At 39.0% G+C, this 25,184-nt stretch overlaps 1 protein-coding gene across 12 annotated transcripts in view; it reads left to right on the top strand.

Annotated features, from left to right (window-relative positions):
- The window catches only part of FN1 (fibronectin 1), a 64,405-nt gene extending 47,863 nt beyond the window's left edge, over positions 1-16,542 (top strand). For 4 of the 12 annotated variants that reach the window (XM_034655143.1, XM_034655142.1, XM_034655141.1 and 1 more), the window contains 12 exons: positions 997-1,084; positions 1,940-2,116; positions 3,118-3,207; positions 3,420-3,599; positions 4,763-4,852; positions 6,128-6,234; positions 7,469-7,607; positions 9,785-9,949; positions 12,032-12,157; positions 12,669-12,775; positions 15,325-15,432; positions 15,797-16,542. In XM_034655143.1, the coding sequence (XP_034511034.1) occupies positions 997-1,084; positions 1,940-2,116; positions 3,118-3,207; positions 3,420-3,599; positions 4,763-4,852; positions 6,128-6,234; positions 7,469-7,607; positions 9,785-9,949; positions 12,032-12,157; positions 12,669-12,775; positions 15,325-15,432; positions 15,797-15,868 (1,449 nt within the window). In that variant the 3' untranslated portion in view covers positions 15,869-16,542. Of the gene's footprint in view, positions 1-996; positions 1,085-1,939; positions 2,117-3,117; positions 3,208-3,419; positions 3,600-4,762; positions 4,853-5,767; positions 6,235-7,468; positions 7,608-9,784; positions 9,950-12,031; positions 12,158-12,668; positions 12,776-15,324; positions 15,433-15,796 lie in introns of all 12 variants that reach the window. The other 8 variants (XM_034655140.1, XM_034655135.1, XM_034655134.1 and 5 more) reach the window with 2 other exon arrangements.
- Positions 16,543-25,184: the final 8,642 nt, after the last annotated feature.

Below are 25,184 nucleotides of genomic sequence, written 5' to 3'. Positions count from 1 at the left end.
GTAATCAACTATTTATCAGCAAGGTTTGTTGTCAACAATACAACTTTTACTAGTTAAGCTTTTGGGGATTCAAAAGTTATAAGCAGACTTTTAGCTGTGCAGGGGGTTGGCACCCCTAACCCCCCATTGTTCAAGGATCAACTGTAGTCATCTCTTTCACAGTTTCAGGTTGTGGAAATAAATATTGTAATAAATCTAATTGTGTTCTTTGCCTCTGCCACCAAATAATTTATTGTTATTTTGTGTCAAATAGAATTCTCTATATTGACTTAAACTCTTCCAGATGACTGTCTGGGATGGACTTTTACAAATAGTGTTGGATTTTGCACAACTCTTTAAATGTATATGCATTTTGTTTATTATAAAAAGGTTTTATGTGTGTGTGTGTGGGGGGGGCAATTTATATGTCCATAGGCTGAATGTATAAATCCACTTTGGTTATGCATTATCTGAGCTCTGTTACCTTGGCAAGGAATATTCTCCAGTTTGTACCAACCTACGTGACCCTCCCTTCATTGAAACATTTTTAATCCTTTAGACACACATGTGGAAAACTAGCCAGGATTCTAGGAAATTGATGTACTTCTTAACATAAGGCCAATTTCAGGAGAAATGACAGAGGAGAGTTCAGAGATAGAATAGAACATTCTCTCTGCCTCTCCATGATCAGACAAATTCATGATTGGCACCTGTCAGATCATAAAGGAGAAAAACAGGCTAATACCCATTTTCCCCATTTTGGATCAGCTCAGCGTAAGTGTGTAAGTTATGGCTTCCTTGGTGTTAACCCCTAAGCACATTTTTAAATTCATAAAATTTACATGTGTCGTTGATCATCTATAGGTAGAAATGAAATTCATGTAGGAATTTATAGTGCTGTGGGTTTTGCTAGGTTATTTTTTCTTTTATAACCATTGTGTCTTTCTAATGCTGTAGTGAAAACACCTGTGCTTTAAAAGATCACGTTGCTAAAGTCTACTGTGTCTTTCCTTCTAGGTGTCCACCAAATACGAAGTGAGCGTCTATGCCCTTAAGGACACTCTGACAAGCAGACCGGCTCAGGGAGTCGTCACTACTCTGGAGAGTGAGTAATCCAGGTTTTTCGTATTAACAAACATTCTCCATAAATGGTAAATGATCTTCTAGATCACCAAGTTAATAGAAGGATTCCCAGCTTGGAAACTGATTTGCTCGCCCATCTCTTGTTGACTTACTATTGTCACCTTTTATGCCCCTCCAGAAAGCGGTATACTGGCACAGCGATGGAATCACTCCAAAGTGTTGCCATGTTAGTGTTATGAACTGGGACTGACACCTAGTTTATGCTCTACTTGTTGGAACTTGTTTTCATCATGTTTGGGGAGGACACCCTGCTTCTACTGTACTTTAACAGTCAGTATTGGACGAAATTGGGCCCAGATTCTGGTTCTGTGCCGTATCAATGATTTATGTATGCTCTTTCAGAAATCACATGGAATATTTAAGTTTCCTCATCTATAAAATAGGGATGCCTTTGCATACGTTGAGAGGGAAAAAAAATGAAGCCCTATAAAAAAGTTCAAAGTACTAACAATGCATATATATATTATTGGTGGCTGGCCATATCATTGTAACTCCTACTACACTTACTTTATGTTAAAATAAATTAATAATTTTCACACTTATTGGGGTATTTGCAGATACTATAAAGCCAGACTTGGGAACCACTGGGAGTATCTGTAAAGGTTTTTGGTTAAAAAAAAAAAAGTATGTGAGGTGAATCTTTTCATATTTTTTAATTACTGTCAACCTTTCTGGATGCCACAGGAGAAAATCTAAACATTATTAGTTATATGTAGAAATGGATATATTTGGTGTATAATAAAGAAACATTTTAAAATATCAAAACCTTACGGAAATGAGTCAGCCAGGTACTAATCTCTAGTTGTGGTTTGTGCAGATGTCAGCCCTCCAAGAAGGGCCCGTGTGACAGATGCTACCGAGACCACCATCACCATTAGCTGGAGAACCAAGACTGAGACAATCACTGGCTTCCAAGTTGATGCCATCCCAGCAAACGGCCAGACTCCAATTCAGAGAACCATCAAGCCAGATGTTCGAAGCTACACCATCACAGGTCTGGGAACTCACTGTACTGACCGTGTTTGTTGGCTGCTATTCACAACATACACTAGCTTATCAGTTACTCTACCACTTACACTGATTAAATTTATTGTCAGTGTTTTACAATAATCCAGCTATAATTTTTAAAAACCTACTTTCATACTATGATTAGAAATAGGTGTATTCTGTGAATGCCTGATTTCGTCTAATGTTTACCAGAGAAACGGCATAAGTTCCATTTATTAAATTTAATCTTTCATCAATGTACCCTTTCTTACAAAAAAAAATGTAACATAATGCTTAAAACCAAAAGAAACTCAATAGTGGCATATAGTTCTTAACATTAACCTAGATTATAAAACATAATTAAATTTTAAAATAAAGATCCAAGTTGTAGTCAGAGAATGTTTGCTATCTGGCTCAATTTAGGTCTTTTTGAGATTTAAAATTCTGATTCCAGTTACCAGTGACTGATTACAATAAAGGGAAAACACACTCAGGTGTTTGCCCCTCATTCTCTAAAATGTCTACTTCTTTTTTTTTTTTTTTTAAGATTTATTTATTTATTTTAGAGAGAAAGAGAGGAGAAGGGGGGAGGGGCAGCAGGAGAGAGAGTATCCCAAGCAGACTCCACACTAAGCGTGCAGCCCCATGGTGGGGCTCGATCTCATGACCCTGAGATCATGACCTGAGCCAAAACCATGAGTCAGACGTTCAACTGACTGCACCACCTGGGCCCCCTCTCCAAGACAGCTACTTTTAACATAGCATTTTTTAATTTTAAAATTTACTTTAGCCAGTATCTTTGTATGCATCAGTGATTTTCTTTTGAGATAATGTTTCTCATTAACGGTTAACACCCATGCCAGGCTCTAATTTATTGCTCAAATATGGACCACTTCTGTGGTCTGTGTACATACGGGATGGTAGAGGAACCATGAAAATTACAGATGAGTTTGAAAATGTTCCTAATAAATTAAAATCAGATAAAAAGCATCTCTTCACAAATCGCAGGTTTACAACCCGGCACCGACTACAAGATCTACTTGTACACCCTGAATGACAATGCCCGGAGCTCCCCCGTGGTCATTGATGCCTCCACTGGTAACTACTTTTTTACTGAAGAAATGCCACCGACTTATACGCGATTGGTCATGTGAACGTAAAAAACAAAAATGAGGCTGACAGAGAATCATTTTTATAGTCATCAGAGCTCTCACATTCTCTTGAGTCTGTTTCTAAGGGTGGGAAAAGAGAGTGGGAGTAATTTCCCTGGTTATTCACTTTCTTAGAGACTTAATCTTGTTTTCTTTTAGCCATTGATGCACCATCCAACCTGCGTTTCCTGGCCACCACACCCAACTCCTTGCTGGTATCATGGCAGCCGCCCCGTGCCAAGATTACTGGTTACATCATCAAGTATGAGAAGCCTGGGTCCCCTCCCAGAGAAGTGGTCCCTCGTCCCCGCCCTGGTGTCACAGAGGCTACTGTCACTGGTATGGCTGCCTCCCCATTGTCATCTTCCTCCAGACTCCCTAGGACACACAAAGTGCTTAGCAGATTCCAACTGTGTCTTTGATGTTGTATCATGAGAACAAGAAGCCCCGTTTCTGACAACTTCAAAAAGCATCTTCTGTTGAGGAGCTATAGAGCTCAGTACATCTCCAAAGACATGAATTCATGAAAATACAGTAATTCTAATACTGTCATGATGGCATAACTAGAATCTTTTCTTTTCTGTATGTTTGCCAGATACTTGTAAGTCCTGTCCTAGAAAAAGACATTCTTCAAAACAAACTAGCTAATTGTGATCCTGTCCTTCCACTAGCTCTCTAAAGATTTAATGATCTTACAGGCCTTGCCAGAGTGCCACCTGCCACCGCCGTCATTATCCAGGTTCACAGAATGGGTCTTGAGGCAAAGTGATTCCCAACCACCCATACTGGAGAGCATGCGTGGAATGGGGAATAAGGATTGTCCATTTCAGTGGGAAAGATCATAAGCCTCTGGTATTATTTTTGTCCAGGAGATTAAATTTTTCAACTCTGTACAGTATATCATCTGGACTTGAAAATCCTATGGAACACAGAGACATCAAAAAGAGACAGTGCTTTTTTAGAAATTTCGGGGGCAGGAAAATACAATCACTTATGGAAGGAGTGGAATGGGATACTTCCTACAGGAACCACACGAAGATTGGCCACTCTCTCCTATAGAGTACTTACCTGTAGTCTAACTTTTCATTGATCCTGCCGCTGAGGACCATCTGGTTATTAGGCCCTAAGTAGATTCCTGTATACAATCTGCTGTGATCTCTCCCAAATGTATATCCCACTGGCGGTATACGATGCTGATGGATTTTCTTGAATTCAAAGTGCAAATAAAACCACACGTTAAAAGAATACCCACAAAACGTTAGCATAAAAGTGCTTTCTCAGGTGTCAGATTTGGTAGGAAAGTTATTAATTTACCAAGTGGCCATCATATGTGGAGTATTCGGGTTTTGTGGGAAAAAAGTAAAGTCGATTTTAACTTTCAGGAGGCCATAGGCCAGCTAGAGAGAGGACGCTTGCTTCCCAATAGCATCTCCTGGTAAGATCAACTCCCATTTGACTAGCTGAGCCCACAGACATAATGTGATGATCTGTCCTTCCATCAGGTCTGGAACCAGGCACCGAGTACACCATCCAGGTCATTGCCCTCAAGAACAACCAGAAGAGCGAGCCTCTGATTGGAAGGAAAAAGACAGGTAAAGGGCACCTTCTGGGTAATAGGAAGATAATCAAGACAAAACTAATCAGAAGTGATCAGTTTCGCAGTGAAAAGGGTCTCCAGGTTGGATACCTTTCTCACGGAAATTTTTTCTTCAACAGCTTAGCATATATATGTTGGGCTCTTTGATAGCACAAATAACCTAACGTGCTCTGTAGCCTTCGTTTCATTTTTTTTTTTAACCAATCAATATAAAGACTTTTATTCACCTTTAAAAAATCTAAGCCAGATATTAAAATGTAGAAACCAGGTTGCTATGATCGCTATTCTCCTATACCTTCTGTTAATGTTAAAAAAAAAAAAAGTAAGGAAAGTAATCCCATTATCTTTATTTATTATTTGGTTTCTGAAACTTGAACTAAATAATCTTACTTTTTCATCTAATTTCAGTTTAATTTGAAGAAAATTCTATATTTACACTAATAGAATTTTTTAAATAAACATGTATGTATTTTTATCTATCTTTACCATTTCAATTCATGAAAAACTGGAATTCTCCTACTTCAGATGCTGAAACAATTAGTCTGGATGCTAGTCCTTATAACATGATTCTCAAATGAAGAAAAGAAGAAAAAAGCCTACACATTTCAGTTCCATTAGGCTTAATTTGAGCAGAAGTAGCTTCTATGGGGCTTAGCGGTTCAAAGCTTTGTGTGTATGATAAATTCATACTAATGCTTTTTTCATTCTAAACTATAAAGAAACCTTTGAGAAAAATCTTAAAGATTTCTTTTTTGGAAAAAGTGTCTTGTGATCTAAGAACTGCTAATGTTCGAGGGGCTTTGATCAGTTTGATAAACAGTCATTGTTGCCTGGATTGGTAATGACTACTGCTGCTACTTTTGGGAGCTTAACACGCTTTGCTTTTTTGGCTCTAACCTCTCTTGGCTAGATGAGCTTCCCCAACTGGTAACCCTTCCACACCCAAATCTTCACGGACCAGAGATCTTGGATGTTCCCTCCACAGTTCAAAAGACCCCTTTCATCACCAACCCTGGGTATGACACTGGAAACGGTATTCAGCTTCCTGGCACTTCTGGTCAGCAGCCCAGTGTTGGGCAACAAATGATCTTTGAGGAGCATGGTTTTAGGCGCACCACACCGCCCACAACGGCCACCCCTGTAAGGCATAGGCCAAGACCATATCCGCCGAATGTAAATGAGGAGATCCAAGTTGGTCACGTCCCCAGGGGAGACGTTGACCATCACCTCTACCCTCACGTCATGGGACTCAATCCAAATGCCTCTACAGGACAAGAAGCTCTCTCTCAGACAACCATCTCTTGGACCCCATTCCAAGAAAGCTCTGAGTATATCATTTCATGTCATCCAGTTGGCATTGATGAAGAACCTTTACAGGTAATTGATTTTCCCCTTACTTCTGGGCAGCCTAGAAATAAGCGAGCTAGGTAACTGAAGTGACGAGAGCTCTCACATAAGGATTCTAGGGCCTCTTAGAAAGGTAGCACGCTGAAGCCCTGGTTTTTCTTTTTTAAATTTCAATATGGCGGTACTTTGGGGGCTGTTACCAGAGAGTAGCATCAGCTTTTCTTTAGTAGAGAGAATAAAATCATTTCTATTATTCTCACACATTTGAGGCTCCTTAGTAAAATAGACAAAGAAATGATCTGCGGAAAGAGATAAATATTCTGCCTGAACTTAACGTTTGTGCAGGAAGGGCTAAAATGCCATCCTTGGGATGCCTGGCTGGCTCAGTTGGAAGGGCATGCGACTCTTGATCTCAGGGTTGTAGGTTCGAGCTTCACGTTGGGTATAGAGATAGCTTAAAAATAAAATCTTTAAAAATAAATAAATAAAAAATAAAAAGGATGAAATGCCATTGTTATAGTCTGCCCTTGAAGAATCCCATTATCTACAGTACGTCCAAGGAAAAAGAACTTAGGTGAAGTCGTGCACATCGGCTGTTACAAGTGACTGAGTCTCTGAAACTTTTATTCTTTAATTCGTCTTGCTGGTACCAGTTTTTAGTGGGTTCTTATTTTTAGAAAGTGGCAGAATTTAACCAAAAAAAAAACCAAAAACCAAAACCCTGACTACACTGTGAAAGATTTATGAGCTCAGAAACGTGAGTTTGAGGATTTGCCCAGATGCGTTAAGGACCCCATGTCAGGGTCACATGCCACCTTGCAGAGGATAAGTCTATCTCCCACACAGCGCAGTGTCCACATTTTATGTGAGAAGGACATGGCTGGGGGATTCTGGGGGGGCTTGCACAGACCTGCAATCCCAACAGGTTGAACAGGAGGCTGTTGAATTACTGAGGGCTCCTGGTAACTGCGGAGCACATAGGGTAGATGGCCCCTCACCCAAGTTCCATTTCTCTTCATGGTTGGTTTGGGACCTTTACACCCTCCTTCTTTGTCTTTGTCTTTGTCTCCCTTTGCTTTATTTACATAGTGCAGGTTACTGATAAGAGAATAGGGAAAGTCAGGTCAATTCCTCTTTGTCTTTGTCTTTGTCTCCCTTTGCTTTATTTACATAGTGCAGGTTACTGATAAGAGAATAGGGAAATTCAGGTCAATTCCTCACCATAATGCTTTCTCCCTCACTTTGGATGTGCTGATGATTGCAGTTCCGAGTTCCTGGAACTTCTGCTAGTGCCACGCTGACAGGCCTCACCAAAGGGGCCACCTACAACATCATAGTGGAGGCCCTGAAAGACCAGAAGAGGCACAAGGTTCGGGAGGAGGTTGTTACCGTGGGCAACTCTGGTATGTGAATGTCTGGTTACTCAGGTTCAGGCTCCCCTCTGGACCACTCCAAAGACACTTTTTCTCTCGACGGTTCCTTTGTTGCTCTTGTCTTTTAACTTCAGGAAGTGATGCCATGAAGTAAATGAGCACCTTTAAATTCAGTTATTCTTCCCTCATAGTATTTACTTTCTCTGTAAAATAGTCTCAGGCACTGATATGATAATAGACCTGGAAGGGACCTCAAGCATGATTTAGTCCAACATTCTGACTCCCTGCTAGCGAGTGTCTGAGTTGATACAGGGCACAGGTCTCCCGATCTCTTTTCCTGGACCCTCTGCTCCTCACCACGTTGCTGTCCTCTTGCGTGATCTTTAAGTACCGAAATGGATTACCTATAAAGGAAATTCCCTATCTGCAAACATTAGTGACCACTGGGTTTTGTTCCTGATGTAAAATGCTACCAACATAGCCCATTTCTGTTCAAAGAGCTACCTTATTCCAATGCTATTTCAATTTTTTTCTAATTATATAACCCCAAAGCCAAACTAGAAGTTAAATGATCACTGACTCCTCTTTGTAGCACCTGCAAAGTCCTTTTAAACCTGTAGTGAATCACCTGGCTTTTCAACCTGCATCAGCTGAGGGTTCACCAAGGAACACAGGATAGGGAATCATCAACACCAGAGGGGTCTCCATCCCCTAGCAGCAGGGAGTGCTAAATTCTGTCTCTTTCAAGTGACAGGCTTTATTCCTAGGGTTGGTCACTGAATGTAGGGTTGCAGATGACCGTGCTATTTTACATGAATAAATACCGGTGAATTTGAGCGGTTACTATTTGGTGGGGGGATCATACTGTGCTTGTTGTGGTATGTAGCCATGGTAATGCGTGCCTTCTGCCTTGCGTGATATTACTAGTAGAACGCCATATGAAAGGAATTTTCAAAAGCACAAAAGTCTTTGTGCTTTTCCACATCATTTTTTTTTTTTTGAAGATTCCATCTCTATAATTTAAGTCAGGTGGAATTTTAACTGGTGGCTGTTTTTAGGAGGGTTCCTGAAACCCCTAGTAACCTTTAGGTTCCTTTCATTTTCCTTTCTGACCCCGTATCTCCAGCAGCAATATTCTGCATTCTAGCCAGGTTCTCTGGGCTTTCAGACATGTCAGACTTCTTAGTTTCTCCCAAACTCTATTTTCTTCCAGGGCAATGCCTTTTAAACTATTACACACTTCAAATATCTATTGCTTTCGAGCTTTTGATTTTTTTGTACTGTAAAAAGAAATATACACAGTGGGATTCAAAGTCACAGAAATTAGTTTATGTCATTTTTAGAGAATCATTGGAAGCATACTTTGGTTGCATAGATTACTTTAAGCTTTCTCAAACCATAAAGACCGATATATTAAGCAACATGAAGAGACTCCATTACTTGGTTTCTTTTATTTGGAACACTTGATTTTATTGATAAAGTAAAGCTGTCCTATTACTCTCATACTAATGTACAAAATATAGCTATGATGCAAAAAAAATGCAATAATAAAAGTGAATATTGCATTATAATGGTAAATAAAAATGGCTAAGACTTTTGCATTAAAACCAAAGGATGCTAATAATTATTCTTTACTTTGAGCACTTTCTAAGTGCTGGCAATGGACCAATGCTTTGAATTCATGATATTCACGTAATCTTTACCAGATCCTGAGCAGGTAGGTATATTTTTGATTAACCCCATATTATAGAGGAGGGAAGTAAGGCAGAGAAATGCAGAATAACTAGGTTAAGGTCACTCAGGTTCTGACGGAGAGACATTCCAGCCTTTGCATCCCATTTGAGTTCTTAACTAGCTTAAAAATGCCTCAAGATATGTTCCATGTGCTATAGACTAGTTTTACCAAAAATGATGATTTTTTTTTTTTAGTACTGATGGTAAAATGAAAGACGGGCTCCTTTTAAGGTGCTTGTGGCAAGGGTCCCCTAGCTACAGCTAAGCATTGTTTGTTAGAGTAACTGTTGCATTGGTAAAACAGATGAATGTTTCTTAATGCTGCTGGGATCTCTGTTTTAGATTAACTTATCATAACAATAATTTAGTTTTCTTCTTATGGTTCAAAATCACCATTAAGATGTTCTTTTTTTTTTTTTTTTTTTTTTTTTTTTTTTTTTTTTTTTTTCTTTTTCCTCCTTTTCTTCATGTAGTCGACCAAGGCCTAAACCAACCTACAGATGACTCATGCTTCGACCCCTACACGGTTTCCCATTATGCCATTGGAGAGGAGTGGGAGCGGTTGTCTGAATCTGGCTTTAAGCTCTCGTGCCAGTGCTTAGGCTTTGGCAGTGGTCATTTCAGATGTGACTCATCTAGTGAGTAGCTTGCTTTGTCNAAATTTTTTTTTTTTTTTTTTTTTTTTTTTTTTCTTTTTCCTCCTTTTCTTCATGTAGTCGACCAAGGCCTAAACCAACCTACAGATGACTCATGCTTCGACCCCTACACGGTTTCCCATTATGCCATTGGAGAGGAGTGGGAGCGGTTGTCTGAATCTGGCTTTAAGCTCTCGTGCCAGTGCTTAGGCTTTGGCAGTGGTCATTTCAGATGTGACTCATCTAGTGAGTAGCTTGCTTTGTCCGTCTCCTCTAGTTCCATGCATTCGCACAATGTGCCAAGGAAGCATGTTTGGCAGACACAGGCTCTTCCAAACATGAAGCAAATGAGGGGAGACTGCTTGACTCAAAGTAACATTTTGCATCATAAAGAATGATGGGAAATTTTACTTTTTGAATATTGCTTCATTTCAAGGGTTTTGTGTCAATCCGACTATTAATTAAAAATGCATTTGTGACGGTAATGATTTTTTTAAATTTTCTGTTAAGATAATAAAGTCAAACTCTGGAGCCAAGTCTAATGAAACGTAAGTATCAGAGACACAAAGGAATCCCAAATCTCTTTTAGTCTTTAATGTTGAGTGAGCTCAGAGGTGAACATTTATACTCACACTTTCTTTCAACACAAACCAAACATACACATATCATAATATATACGCACTCTCTTATCACATGTATGCATACACACGTCAGTAGCTTGAATCTTGCCAAGTAATGTGAGAGTATCGATAATCATCTATAGATAATTAAGAATCAACTTCAAAGGAAAAATATTTGATTTTCAAACTGTAAAAAGATCTTAACATTTTTAATGATATTTTCAGCTAATTTGATCCTAGGGATAACTTATGCTTTGAAGATTTAACATTAGAATTTATAAAACTTTCATTTATGCTTTGTTTTTAGGGGATGTGATTATTATTGACAATCGGTTTATTTTTGTAGGTGTTACCCATTATGGCTTATAAACAAGCCTTCTACAGACATATCCCAAAATTATAATGGGGAAATACAGCATACAGATTTTTAAAAGATTTTCACACTAAAATATGAAATGGTTTAATTCAGACTAAAATATGGAGACAACTAATTTTTTCAAATGCAGACTACTGTGTTTGACCATCTGAAAATGGAAAGATGGAACAGATGTGTCCTATGTCACTTAGGAGTTGGAAGTTTTAACATTTGGCATCAGTTAGGTGCTTTTTCATTTCTGAAACTGAATTATGTTAAGTTTGTATAATTATTACCTAGGTAAGTACTTAGGCACAATGGCGGGAACAGAGCTATAAAGTGATTTATGTGATTCCCTGGCTCAACTGACATATTCTTTGCTTAGATGTCATAATTGTCAAATAACTTTTAAAGTTTAGGAATGAAAAAAAAAAGTTTAAGGAATGGCTGACTTGTTATACAAACTTCTGAAGTGTGTTTTATTTTAGTAAACACCTTTGAGATTAAAAAGCCCTCTTTTATGGATAGCAGTAAAAGACATATAACTGTGACTCTAAGATATTCCTCAGAACCAGTTTTATCTGTTGGGATAATAACCAGTGATTTATCATTTTGTTGGTTTTTACTTTGTTTTGATACACAGGTTTATTCCTTTATTCTTTCCATTTACAAGAAACAGGTTAGGGCATGTAGAAGCCAGCTGAGCTCTGTTGGTTAAGAGAACTACTTTGTATCCAGGTTCTCTGCAAATCCAAAAAGTGACTTTTCATCTATGATCCATTCCCAAAAGACTGTATAAATCCCACTTTGGTTTCCATAATGATAAACTTTAATAGTGAGAATGCAAATGAAGGTCCCCAACTATTCTTGTGACATGATTATGGTAGAATGAATTGCATCTTAAAATACCCTAGAAAATGTTAAGTGATAAAGATAATATTTTTAAATCCAACCAAAAAGTGGTCTGTCATGGAGATCATGACCCTCAACTTTTCTTGCCACTCCATCCAGGTACCTGGCTTTTAAAATCCGATGACATGTCCCAGAGCACTGTCTTGAGAGTCAGAACACACTGATATCTCTTTGCCTCTGATTTTCTCCACCCCACAGAATGGTGCCATGATAACGGTGTGAACTACAAGATTGGAGAGAAGTGGGATCGTCAGGGGGAAAATGGCCAGATGATGAGCTGCACATGTCTTGGAAATGGAAAAGGAGAATTCAAGTGTGATCCTCGTACGTTCGTTGCCACAGATCATTTTTAGTGTCTTATTAAGCACTCCCACTTTTATTACTGAGTTGTAACTCTCATTCACAGAAATGATTGGAGACTTTAGGTCTCCTTGAGGAGTGAACTGTGGGTTTGTTAATCTTTTGATTTGGGAAAGTGGAGACAAGCTTCAAAAATGAGCCATGATTTAACGTTATTACAGGACATGTTAGCACTTTTCCAACCTGAGTATTTTGACCATAATCTGCAGTGAAAAATTACAAGAAAGCTTTATGGGTCTTTAGATTCAACTTTTAAAATATGAACCTTTTCCAGTTTATCAGATTTAGTTTTTGGAAGTGCTGCCCTAAGATCTATACAGCAGTACCTCTATTACCAATGGGTCCCGTAAATGTGTGGGATTTTGGCTGTGAGGATGCACAGTTCGGAGAGAACCAGAACTCACCCCTATATATTAAAGTGAAGTCGGGATTTTTCTCAGTCTTACGTGAGCTTCTGACTTGTGTCTCCACGTAGATGAGGCCACGTGTTATGATGATGGGAAGACATACCACGTGGGAGAACAGTGGCAGAAGGAATATCTTGGTGCCATTTGCTCCTGCACATGCTTTGGAGGCCAGCGGGTAAGGCCAGCCTCCCTGTAATTGAGCTAAGAGAAAGGGGAGACTCCTGCACTGGTGGTTGAGAGGTCAGCTTCCTGTGTGTGTGCTGTACACCAAGGTGTGGTAATGCCCCTTAGGAAAGTTGAAATACCTCCTTTCCTGTTGGCAGCTCTGTGCCAACTTTGCTCTACACCCCTTCCCAGCTCTCCCCTTCCATGGCAGCTGCAGCCCCTCTCACACCTACTATTCTCAGGCTGTCTCTGTTCTTCAGCAGCTTAAGTGTTAAATGCTGGGTAGCATTGGGCCTCTAGACCCGTGCTGATGGGTGGGTGTCCCCGTGGCATTGTTGTTAAGATCTGAGAAAGGATCCTAGAAAATACCCTTTCTCAGTCCAGTAATAGATTCCTGCTACAGATCTAGCACTGTGTTTAAGGAATATGGGACAAACAGAGGGAATGAGGAATGGTCCTGGCTCTTAAAGATAGAACTGGAGACATTAAGTTAGCATACATTGGAAGTCAAGGTAATTAAGTGAGTTTCTTAGTGGGTCTGACAGATAGTTTCGAGGTAGGCTGGAATCGGCAAGAGAGGTTCCATGGAAAAGCGAAACACACACTGGCTGGAGTTTGGGATGTTTACAATAGGTTGAGGGAAGAGGAGGAAGCAGAGAGACCAGAGTAAGCATACCAGCTGGGATGGGATGGAGCTGGCATATGTGGGTTCCAGTGAGCCAGCCCTCCGCCTGGTATCTTGTGGTAACAGATCAGATGAGAGGAAGTGGGGAGCCACTCATGGAAGGGCCTGGAAGTCCATTATTTAAGCCAGAAGTTCTCAATGATTTCTAATCTGTGCTCTACTTCACTATCATAAAAAAATGCTGTGCTTTCCTCTAATATTGTTTGACATTTCAGAATAAAATGACTCATGTAACTCAAAAACAAGGGAACATAACATTCCTTTGTTTTCAATGAAAACATGCCCTCTCCAACAGCTCCTCACATTCTGATACACAGAGACCATGCTTCCCACCCCAGGGTAAGATTCACTGGCTGATGCCTTTTGCATTAGCCAATTGTAGATACCCACGAAGAAAGGGAGCATGATGGAAAGTAGTTTTTAGGAAGGTTAGTCCTGCAGCAGGGAAGGGTCTTCAGGGCTCTGGCTCTGCCCTCACCTGAGGACATGGGGCAGCCCATGGAAACTACTCTGATCTCCTTGCATCCCTAGTGGTTAGGTGGGGAGGGAGAGGCTTCCTGTTCTGATAGAAGCTATGGAGGTGCTCTTTCTGTCTCTCATTAACACTTATAAAGACTGATGGTAGAACATTTCTGGTAAGTGACTGGTGTAGAAATGTGTGATGGAAAGTGAATTTGTAGAACGTAGTCTCACTTCAGCATCTCCTCTGTATTTATGCACATGAGACCTCTCATTTGTGACACCTGTTCTATTCTAAAGAAGGTGCTAAATGAAACACTTAGGACAGCAGCGGAAACTGTTACACTTTTCTGTGAAAGCAAGATTCAGTGACTCTGTAAGTAGGTATTTACCTGTGTTGTATTAGGTGTGATGGAGAATATGCTTTTAAATGGAGAAATATGTCTGGAATATTTAAGTGACAGTATAAGAAAGAAAGTGGCTATATTTTTTAAGGTTCTTTTGGTTGTAAGAGGAAAGCTCCACTCAGGTTGATTAAGGCAAAAAAAAAAAAAAAAAAACTCACAGAACTGAAGAGTCCAGGATCTCCCAGCTTCAGGACTGCTCCAACAGTGGCATTCAGAGTCTCTCACTTTCTCATATGTTTTGTTCCTTTGTATTGGCTTTGTTTTCCAGAAGCTCCTGCTGATAGAATGATGACCTCTGTCAGCTCCGTGTCTATTCCCTATAGGTTTAAGAGCAACAGTGAAAGAGAACACATTTCCTCACATTTCTAGCAAAAATCTCAGGGAGAAGTCTTAGTGGTCCAGCTCAGTCCCGTTCCCATCTCTTATCCCAAGTCTGGCCAGATGAAAATCTACAAGGTACACTGGCCGTGGCAATGTAAGCAGGAAGGGACAGCAGAAGCAGCATGGCCAGGCATCACTCAGCTCAGTGGCAGTCCCAGATCTGCCAGCACTTCACTGTGTGGCTCTCCCACTCGCTCCAAGCAAGGTTGTCTTTGGGGCTGAGTTTCCTGTAAAATGGAGGTGTTTGTCGCTGTGATCTCAACTCCCTTGTAAAAAGCTCCAGGATTCTGGGGAAACTTCTCTGTGTCTTTTAGTACAGAAAGCATACTTACAAAGTTGGGCCTGGAACAAGCCTTAGCAGATGGGTGGGGTTTGAATGGGAAGAGAAGGGAGGACATTTCAGGAAAAGCATAAATAGACAGGGGTGATCAGAAGATATGAGTAATAAGCCAAAATGTATTCTGCAAGTTATAGATGCATAAAATTAGCATCAGGGCTTCCTTTGTGGTTAACTGCTCATACATTGCCAATGGGTAAGACCTGAAATTCTTCTTTAACGCAAGCACTAATGGTGATGCTCTCAGGTGATTGTAAACCGTGTTTGACTTCATGCCTGCATTTTCTCAGGGCTGGCGCTGTGACAACTGCCGCAGACCAGGGGCTGAACCCGGTCATGAAGGCTCCACTGGCCACTACAACCAGTACTCGCAAAGATACCATCAGAGAACTAACACTGTACGTGCACCCGCAACTTGAGTGTTTCTCCCCTAAACTCAGTTAGATATCTAGGTACCTTTCTGTAGGTACCTTTCTTCTGAATGAACCAAGTGTTCTTTATTGTTAAAAACATCGTTTAAATGCCTTGAGTAGAAGACTACACCCTGTAACATAATTCAGGTTCAAATTTATCAAGACTCTTGAATATCTATCTCCTTTTGCTCAGTATACTGCTCAGTTCTTGAAGCTAGAAATAGTCTCCCATCTGTAAGTAGGTGTCATAAAAGCCTCCCCACTTTTGTTCGATATACTTTACAGGATATTTTTGTAAATTTTTCTTCTATTTTAACAGAATGCTCTTTTTCTTTTATTATTTTAACAGAATGTCAACTGTCCAATTGAGTGCTTCATGCCTTTAGATGTACAGGCTGACAGAGAAGATTCCCGAGAGTAATATTTTCAACCCAGAGGAACAAGCATGGATCTCTGTCCAGGTCCACCCGAACTGGAGTGATGTTAGCGGACCCCATCTTAGAGTGTTTCTTTCTTAAGCCCTTTGCTCTGGAGTAACTTCTCCAGCTTCAGCTCAACTCACAGCTTCTCCAAGCATCACCCTGGGAGTGTTTTGAGACTTTTCTCATAAATGGAGGCAGTACATTGCCTGTTCTGCTCTGAAGTATTCAATACTGCTCAGTATTTTAAATGAAATGATTCTTACTTGTGATTTGGTTTGGGATCGATAAGGGAAGCACAGGCACCAACCAACATAAAAATTCATTGAAATGATATCCTCAAAATTTTGAGTAGGAAAGTTACCCAAACACTTCTGCTTCCACTTAACTGGCCTGCAATATTGTAAGAACGGCATGTCCTTGTTACTGTGATATTTAAAATAGCCACAGTATTCACCTTTTCCAAATGATTCTAGTAATATCTTTCTCTTATCTGTTATTTATCAATTTTTCCCAGTATTTTTATATGGAAAAAATTGTACTGAAGACATTTAGTATGCAGTTGATAAGAGGAATTTGGTATAATTATGGTTGGTGATTATTTTTTATACTGTATGTGCCAAAGCTTTACTACTGTGGAAAGACAACCGTTTAATAAAAGATTTACATTCCACAACTTGAATGTCGTGGCTTCTTTTTTGCATAAAGAAATTTGGGGCAAAAGAAGAATCCCCATGAATGTTCCTTTTCAATTCAGCAAACATTTGAAAACCTATGTATGATGTGTATAGCTCTCTCCTTCTTGCAGACTTAAGTACAAAACCAAGTCTGTCACTACAAAAACAAATTCATTCTCGTCATTTCATCTCTTCGGTAATGGAGCTAGGTTCATATTTCTGCTTTCCCAGATTTTAGTGGACTCAAATATTTGTTGAACTTGCTAGCCAGCTCTTCAGACGTGGGACTGAAAGAACTTTTGTTGTTCTTTTCCAAACATCATTCCTCCTCCCTTCCTTCTTCCCTTCACTGAATAGACACCTATTCAAAGAGGTTACCTTCAAGGAAGAAAAAAAGATGACAGAGATGTTAAAACTCCTTGTATAGCACATCTTAGCAGAGTTTTGTCTTAGGAAAACAGTGTGATACAAGAACCTCAACCCCACTCCTCTTGATTCCTGCCAGCTGACACTTTCAGGGCACCTCAGCAGAAGAGAGTTTGCAAAACTCCTGATCCGAAGGACATCTCCTTTTCAATTTAACTTTGGGGAAACAACAAAACTTTGAGATTAAATCTGGCATCTAGAATAGTAAATAATGGCACTGGAAATAGTTGATTTTTAATTAGTAAAAAGTAATTCATAATATACAATATTTTTATACATTACTGTGTAATGGAAGAAAATATTTCAATAAATACCTGTCAACAAATATTAAGATAAACTATAGAAAGAGATTTCCTCAGGATTCATTTGTTTAAAAAAAGAAGAAATCTCATATTTGAACGGATTTACAGTTTACAAAATGCCCTGACATTTAGTGTCTCATTGGGAGGAGTTTTTGCAGCCTAATTTTATAAAGAATGCAGCTCAGATTAGTTTTCCTTAGCAAGACAAAAACCCAAACTTCAGATTTCTGCTTAACGTTCCTAATCATTCAGCTTTAATTAGACCAGTAATGACCAAAACAGCAGCAGCTCGTATATGTTTAAAAAAAAAAAAAAAGAAAAAAAAGATAAATCGCAGAAGAAACAGATCGTGGTGATGTTATATGACCGTCTCACATATGTGTCATCACTGATCACTGAAGAGAAAATGTGATTCAATATAAATCCACACAGCGTGCAGTGGGAAGTCCCACCAAAGACGCAGGCCTGAGAGAAAGCAGGCTGGTCTTCATATGTGAAGGGGAGGCCCAGGTAACAGGTGAAGGTCTACACCTCAACACCATCTTGCTTTAAAAGTCTTCATATTTTAAAACATAAGGAAAGAACAGCTATCAGTTGAGAATGTGCTTCAAACCACTTGCCTATCTGCAAGCCTGAAACTCTTCCTAAATGTGAATTTAAGTAAATCCACTTGGACTGTATTAATTAAACGAATAGCAGGCCCTTCTGACAATTTATGAACGAAATGTAAAAGACACAAGCTCCACATTTAAGATTTAAAAATACCACTTTTTGCAGAATGTCTGCTACATTCTCAAAAGCAGTATATTAATCTTACAAATTAAACTTTGAATAGTGAATCAGTAGCTACATTTAAATAACAAATTAAACAAGTTTAAATGGACTTTTATGTTTCAGCATCAAAATGCAAGAATGGTAAAACTTTCTTTTTTACTATTTCTCAGTAAAATCATTCAAACATGAGAACCAAGATGATTTCCAAAGTTCTTTTAGTTTTTACGGACTCATGATACTTCTCCTGAGAATTCTTAAACAGGCCAGATTGAAAAGACATAATTGAAAGACCAATCTCGATTCAGGCAAGAAATTGCCAATTCAAGAAAAAATCAGGTAAAACTAGTAAATATATCAGATTCTAAAAAGACAAATTGTAGATTTGAAGCTTTACTTTGCATTGCTGCATTTGATTTGAAACAAAACTTATTGTGTATTTATATTGTTTTCAGCTCTAATGACCTAAGTGAATGATGCAAATTGGCATGCATAATAATATCACTGTAAGTCTTTGAGGCACACTTCCTAAGGTGGTGAATGAAGAAATGATCAGGTGGAAATTACGAGTATAGAAAATGACTTTTCTATTTAATTATATTTCCACTGAAAATTCTATTCCATTTCTAGTTGCATGAAACTCATTAAAGTGATTAAGAAACATCACATCAGCACATTTAACTGCTGAAACTGCTTCCTATTCAGTAAATTCCCATTACTGGGGTAGGGAAAGTGGCAGGCTACAATTAAAAAATCCCATTTTCAGGAGATACATTTCAACCATTAAAAAAAGAAGAAGACGACGACGACGACGACGACCACTCTTGGGACTTCTCATGTTTGGGAGCGTTTAAAGACACCATAAAGGCTGATAAAGCAGAAGCAGCACAAAGATGACCAGGCACTGCAGGGGTTTTTCAGACTCAGAAAATTCTTGTTAAAGAGTATATGGTGCTCATATTTGAAATGAGAGTTACTGTGATTGCCACATTGTCTCACTCAGTATCTTCATTAAAATAAAAGATTAATTTGAATTGCAAACAAAAAGGAAGGAAAGAAAATACAGCGATAAAAGAGCAGAGAAATGGTGCTTCAGCTGAAAGCCAAACACGGAAATTCCTTTTTTAACATTCCTCAGTAGAGTCAGGTATGAGATATTAAAGCATGTTTTACATTTCCTTGAATTCGTTTTTACTTACTCTTTAGAGACATGTGGGTTTCAACAATCAGGAGCCAAATTTGTCTGTAAGATAGCTCTGGTGTGGAGCCCCCAAAGACTCACAATTAGTACTGCTTGGAGGCTGTGGGAGGCAGCCAGCGTGGTGGATCGACAGCACCCTGGGCGCACCGGTGCTGGAATCCCACGTCCTGCATGCTGCCCACCACAATGGGCCCCTCGTACATAAAATACAACAAAGGCCAAGGATTTTCCCTTGGCCTTCTTTTCTCTCTGCATTATGGTACTTTGGAAACTGCCATCCATTTTGTTCCAGAAGGAAACATGGCCTCTGCCAGCAAACCACTGGACGGGACTTTACAATGAAATCTACTGATCTGTGTAATTCAGCATTAGTTGTAAGATTCTGAGCCAAGCGCTGAAAGCTGTACTTGACTCAAAAACATGCCGCTTTGGTGGAGAAATTGAAACCCTCATACATTGCTGGTGGAAAAGTAAAATGGTCCAGCTGCTGTGGAAAACAGTTTGGTGGTTCTCCAAAAAGTTAGCCCCAGAACTGCCACAGGACCCAGCAATTCCACTCCTAGGTATATGCGCTAGAGAACTGAAAACATATGTTTACATAAAAACTTGTACACACACGTTCATCACACCATTATTCGTAATAGCCAAAAGGTGGAAACAACCCAAATGTTTAACTGATGACTAGATAAACAAAATATGATATATCCATACAATGGAATACTATTTTGACTGTTTAAAGGAATGAAGTTCTTGAAACACACTACAACATGAACCTTAAAAACACTATGGTAAGTGAAAGAAGTCGGGCGCAAAAGGCCACGTATCATATGAGTCCATTTATATGAAGTGTCCAGAATAGGCAAACCAACAGAGAAAATAGATTAAGGGTTACGAAGGGCAGGGGGAAGGAACAGAGAATAACTGCTCATGGGGATGGGCTTTGTTTTGGGGTGATGAAAATATTCCAGAATTAGGCAGTAGTGATGGTGATAAAAATTTGTGAATATACACCTCTTAAAATCACTGACTTGTACATTTTGAAATTGTTAAAATGGTAAATTTTATGTTATGTGAATCTTATTTCAATAAAAAGAAGAAAATGCCACTTTACTTACAAAAAGTCTCTGTAATATCCTTTTGTTTAATGGTAAGAAGTGAGGTGTGGGGAAACAGTAGATGAAAGGTTGAAAGAACTCAGAAATCTTTTGGCTACCTATTCAGAAACTGAAAAAAATCTTCCATAAACATACCTTTACTATTTTTAAGCAATTTCTGCACATTAATATCATCCTCCACTACCTTCCATGCTTCCATATACACAAAAGCATTACGAATAATAACTAGTATTGTTTTTAAAGATTTATTTATTTGAAAGAGCACAAGCAGAAGGGGCAGGGAGAGGGAGAGAGCATGAATCCTGACACGGGCTTCAATTTCACAACCATGAGATCACGACCTGAGCCAAAATCAAGAGTCAGACGCCCAACCTATCTGTGCCAGACAGGCAACCCTAGCATTTTTTACAAATGGTATTTTTTATATGTTCCGGATGGTGTTCTAAGTGTTCTAACACACGTTGTTTCATCTACTCATCACAACCCTACAAGGTGGGTACTGTTATCAGCATCAGTTTACAAATAGATGGCAGGCTGGGTGAACAGCCTGCCATCACGCAGCTCCTAAGTAGCAGAGCTGGGACTTGAACCTGACAAACTAGTTTCATGTAGTTTTAACCAGAAGTGCTTTTAACTGAGAGCTACTCACCCTCTCCAGGAGCAAATCCGTCCCTATTTTATAGGTGAGGAAACAAACTGCAAGAGGTCAAACAACATGCCCAAGATCACCCAACTGGTGAGAAGCAAAACAAGTTAGTGATTATCATAAAAGGTACAAGGCAGTTTTCTGGAGGGAAAAATGGGAAAACATAATCCAGAAGAGGCATATCAGTGGGTACAGGAGCTGCCGGCAAAATTATTTTTCTTGACCTGGCTAGTGGCGACGTAGGTGTTTGTTTACAAATCATTCTTTAAACTGTAGGTGTTTTATGCACTTTCCACAGGCATGATTTATTATAATTTCTTTTTAAAAATGAATTTGTGCCTAGCAGACCACATTGCATACAGTTTATATCTGAGGAGAGAGAAACTCAGGAGAAATGCCAAGAGGTATGTGAAGTAAAGGTTAACAGAAACCTTGGAAAGCTTGTCTTAAAAAACAACAACGACAACAACAAAACCTAAGAGAAAATGTCTCCATCCCAGAATTGAAAAGTCTAGGAATTGACATTATGGAAGTTTGGGCGGGTAGGAATGGGGAAATGTTCATTAAACAGGTAGAAGTTCTTATTACGGGAGAAATATAGCTATCAATTTAAAGCAATAGTACAAACGGAATAAAAATGGTTCCAACTTAAAAGGATGGTAGAAATAGGGTCCAAATACACCAGTAATTGAAATGAATATAAAGGACCTGAATGCCTTTGCATTTAGGTTGGCAAACTGCATTAAAACAAAACCAGATTCCAGATATATCTGCGCCTAAAGCATAAGAGCCCAAAGAATGAAGCGTACTACACATACATACACCAAAAAAGAGCTAGTCTAGCTATGCTCATAGTAGATAAAATAACTTATTTTACCTAAGACAAACATTGTTAGTAGGATTGGAGTTAGTACGTAAAATCACTATGAAAAATAGTACCTTGGGGCGCCTGGGTGGCACAGCAGTTAAGCGTCTGCCTTCGGCTCAGGGCGTGATCCCAGCGTTATGGGATCGAGTTCCACATCAGGCTCCTCCACTGTAAGCCTGCTTCTTCCTCTCCCACTCCCCCTGCTTGTGTTCCCTCTCTCACTGGCTGTCTCTACCTCTGTCGAATAAATAAATAAAATCTTTAAAAAAAAAAAAGAAAGAAAGAAAAAAGAAAAATAGTACCTTAATGCATGCAAGCACTTTTTTTAGCTTCAAATATACATGAAGCACCTTGATAAATCTGCAGAAACTGATAAACTCATCTTTGCAGAGGGAGGCTTCTATCCATCTTTCTCTACTGTTGATAGATCAAACTTAAAAATAAAATCATTAAACTACAACTATCAGTTTAAAAGAAATAAAGGAACAGAGACATGAATGAAATAAAATGCCATTACAGGAATCCAGTAACAAAATTCAGAATATTGGAAACTCTATGGAACCAAAAACCTGGTATCTTCAATAATTGACTGCAAAAAAATAAATAAAAATAAAAAAGGAGGAACCACTCAACTAAGTGACATGAGATGAGCCAAACGCAATGTGTGTCTCAGGCTTGGCTCTTTTTTTTTTTTTTAATTATGTTAGTCACCATACAGTACATCCCCGGATTCCGATGTAAAGTTCGATGATTCATTAGTTGCATATAACACCCAGTACACCATGCAATACGTGCCCTCCTTACTACCCATCACCAGCCTATCCCATTCCCCCACCCCCTTCTCTGAAGCCGGCAGTTTGTTTCTCAGAGTCCATAGTCTCTCATGCTTCATTCTCAGGCTTGGCTCTTATTACCAACAAACTCAGGGGGAAAAAAGCCAATGTAGAAGATATGGAGAGTGACTGGGTATTTGATATTAATAACTGTTATGCCTTTCAGTGTGATACTTGAAGTATGGTTATATATTTTTTAACAAACTTTTTATTTCCTAATACTTGGATTTACAGAAGAAATTGTGAAGGTGGTACAGAGTTCCCATATGCCCTACACCAAGTTTCTCCTTTTATCAACATTTGTTAAAATTAATGAATCAACATTGATCCATAATAACTGAACTTCACTGGGTCTTTTTTACTTGGTGTCCTTTTTCTGTTCAAGCAGTCTATCCTGGAGACATTGCATTTAGTCAACAGGTCTCTTTAGTCTTCTCTAGACTGAGGTTTTCAGACTTCCCTTGTTTTTCATGATCTTGACAGTTTTCAGTACCAGTATTTTGTACAATGTCCTTAAATTGGGAGTTGCCTGATGCTTCTCCTATGACTAAACTGGGGTTGTAGATTTTTGGAAAGATGACCAAAGAGGTAAAGTGCCATTCCCATTTGGAGGTACAGACATCAATGTGACATGCTTGTTTAACTCTCATCACGTGGCTAAGGTGCTGTTGGTCAGGTCTCTCCACTCTCCCTTTATCCCCCTTTCCATGCCACACACTTTGAAGTCACTATGCGCAGCCCACACTTAAGGGGTGGGGAGTTATGCTCATCTTCTTGAAAAGTGGAATATCCATATAAATTACTTAAAATTCTGCAGATTTATTCTCCATTTATTTATTCAATCATTCATTAGGTCAGCCATGAACTCAGACAGTTCATAGATTGGGTTATAAGCCAACACTACATTACTTCATTGCTCAAATGATTCCAACTTTGGCTATTGGGAATTCTTTTAGTTGGCTCCTATCCTTTGACACACTCCCATCATCATGTGTTTGCTTTTAAAGTACTTCCTTACCTTCCGGCACTGTAAGGTGCTCCAGGCATCTCATCTTGTATTATTTCCTGCCCCAGGCCTAAAGTCAGCTATTCCTCCAAGGAGTCTTGGATCCTTTTATTGGAGTGGCATTAGAAACCAAGAACTTGGCACTGGGTATGCTCATTGCTACCAGGGTATCATTATTTCTTGGCTCTTTCAGCAGATTGGTATTATTATGTATTTTAAAGAGTAAATATATTACTTCAAAAATTTCTTTGAGAGTTACTTTAACTGAAATATTTACAGAGGAAATACCTGTATCGTGCTTCACAATAATCAGTGTTGAGAAGTAAGTGGGGAAACGGTAGATAAAACTAGTGATCATGAGTTGTACTTGGATGACAGGTACAGTTTAACTAATTTAATTGAGTCCATCCCAAAACTTCCATTAAAAACACCCTTTAAAAATTCAGAAAAATATTACTACGTGCCAACAATCTTGAAAACTTGGACAAAATGGTGAAATTTCCTAGGAGAAAAAAATATATTTTGCTAGAATTGACTTAGAAGAAAAAAGAAATGGAAACAGTGATTAGAAATTTTCCTATGATATTCCTATGTATTCCTGATTCTCTTAAAGATAGAGCAGATTGTATTGGATTAACCCTCCTACAGACAGTTATGAACATGGGACAAAAATGTTACAAAATCTATGTGAAACCACTGGAGAGCAACAAAAGGTGGTGGAAACCAGACAGAATCAACCTTCAAAGGGAAAGGGGAGATGTAAAGTCTCCACAAATGGATCTATGGATTCAATGCAATTCCAATCAACACCCCAACAATTTTTTTTGTAGAAATAGACTAGTTAGTTCTAAAGTTTATATGGAAATGCCAAAGCCCTGGAATAGCCAAAACAAGTTTTATAAGGGACAAAGATGAAGGACTCCCGTTATCTGATTTCAGAAAAAGCTACAATTTTCAAGACAGCGTGGTATTGGTTTTAGGACAAACATAACTATGAGCGGAACAGAGTCCAGAAACAGACCTGTTGCAAGTAACGGTTAACTGAGCAAACAGGCAATCCAACAGTTTTTTTCAAATGATGGTGAAACACTGGGATAAATATATGGAAAGAAAAGTAAAACTTGACCCATACATCACGCTAAAATTCAAACAGATCTCAAAATTTTGCTTAGAAAGGAGACAACCAACCTTTTTAGAACTCTGACTAAAAGAAAAGCTGCATGAGCGGAATCCCCTTTGAGAAAACCAGTGAGACTGCAGGATGCTTATGCTATCTAACTCTAGGGTCTGCTCAGTTTCTCTGGCTTACTTGATGATTTTTAGATGTTTCACACAGGCAATGTTTTGGGATGAGTTGAGCTCCTGGAGGCAGGCATGTTCCTGTATTTCTTACACACAAATATTTGTGGGTAATGTTTGTCATGCTAGAGAGCCTGTAACTTTAAGAAATTAAATACAACCAAAAGCTATGGA

The sequence above is a fragment of the Ailuropoda melanoleuca genome, chromosome 2, assembly GCF_002007445.2.
Source record: "Ailuropoda melanoleuca isolate Jingjing chromosome 2, ASM200744v2, whole genome shotgun sequence".
Taxonomy (NCBI): domain Eukaryota; kingdom Metazoa; phylum Chordata; class Mammalia; order Carnivora; family Ursidae; genus Ailuropoda; species Ailuropoda melanoleuca.
Note: the sequence above shows the minus strand (reverse complement) of the source record. Positions and strands in the feature narration are given on the sequence as shown.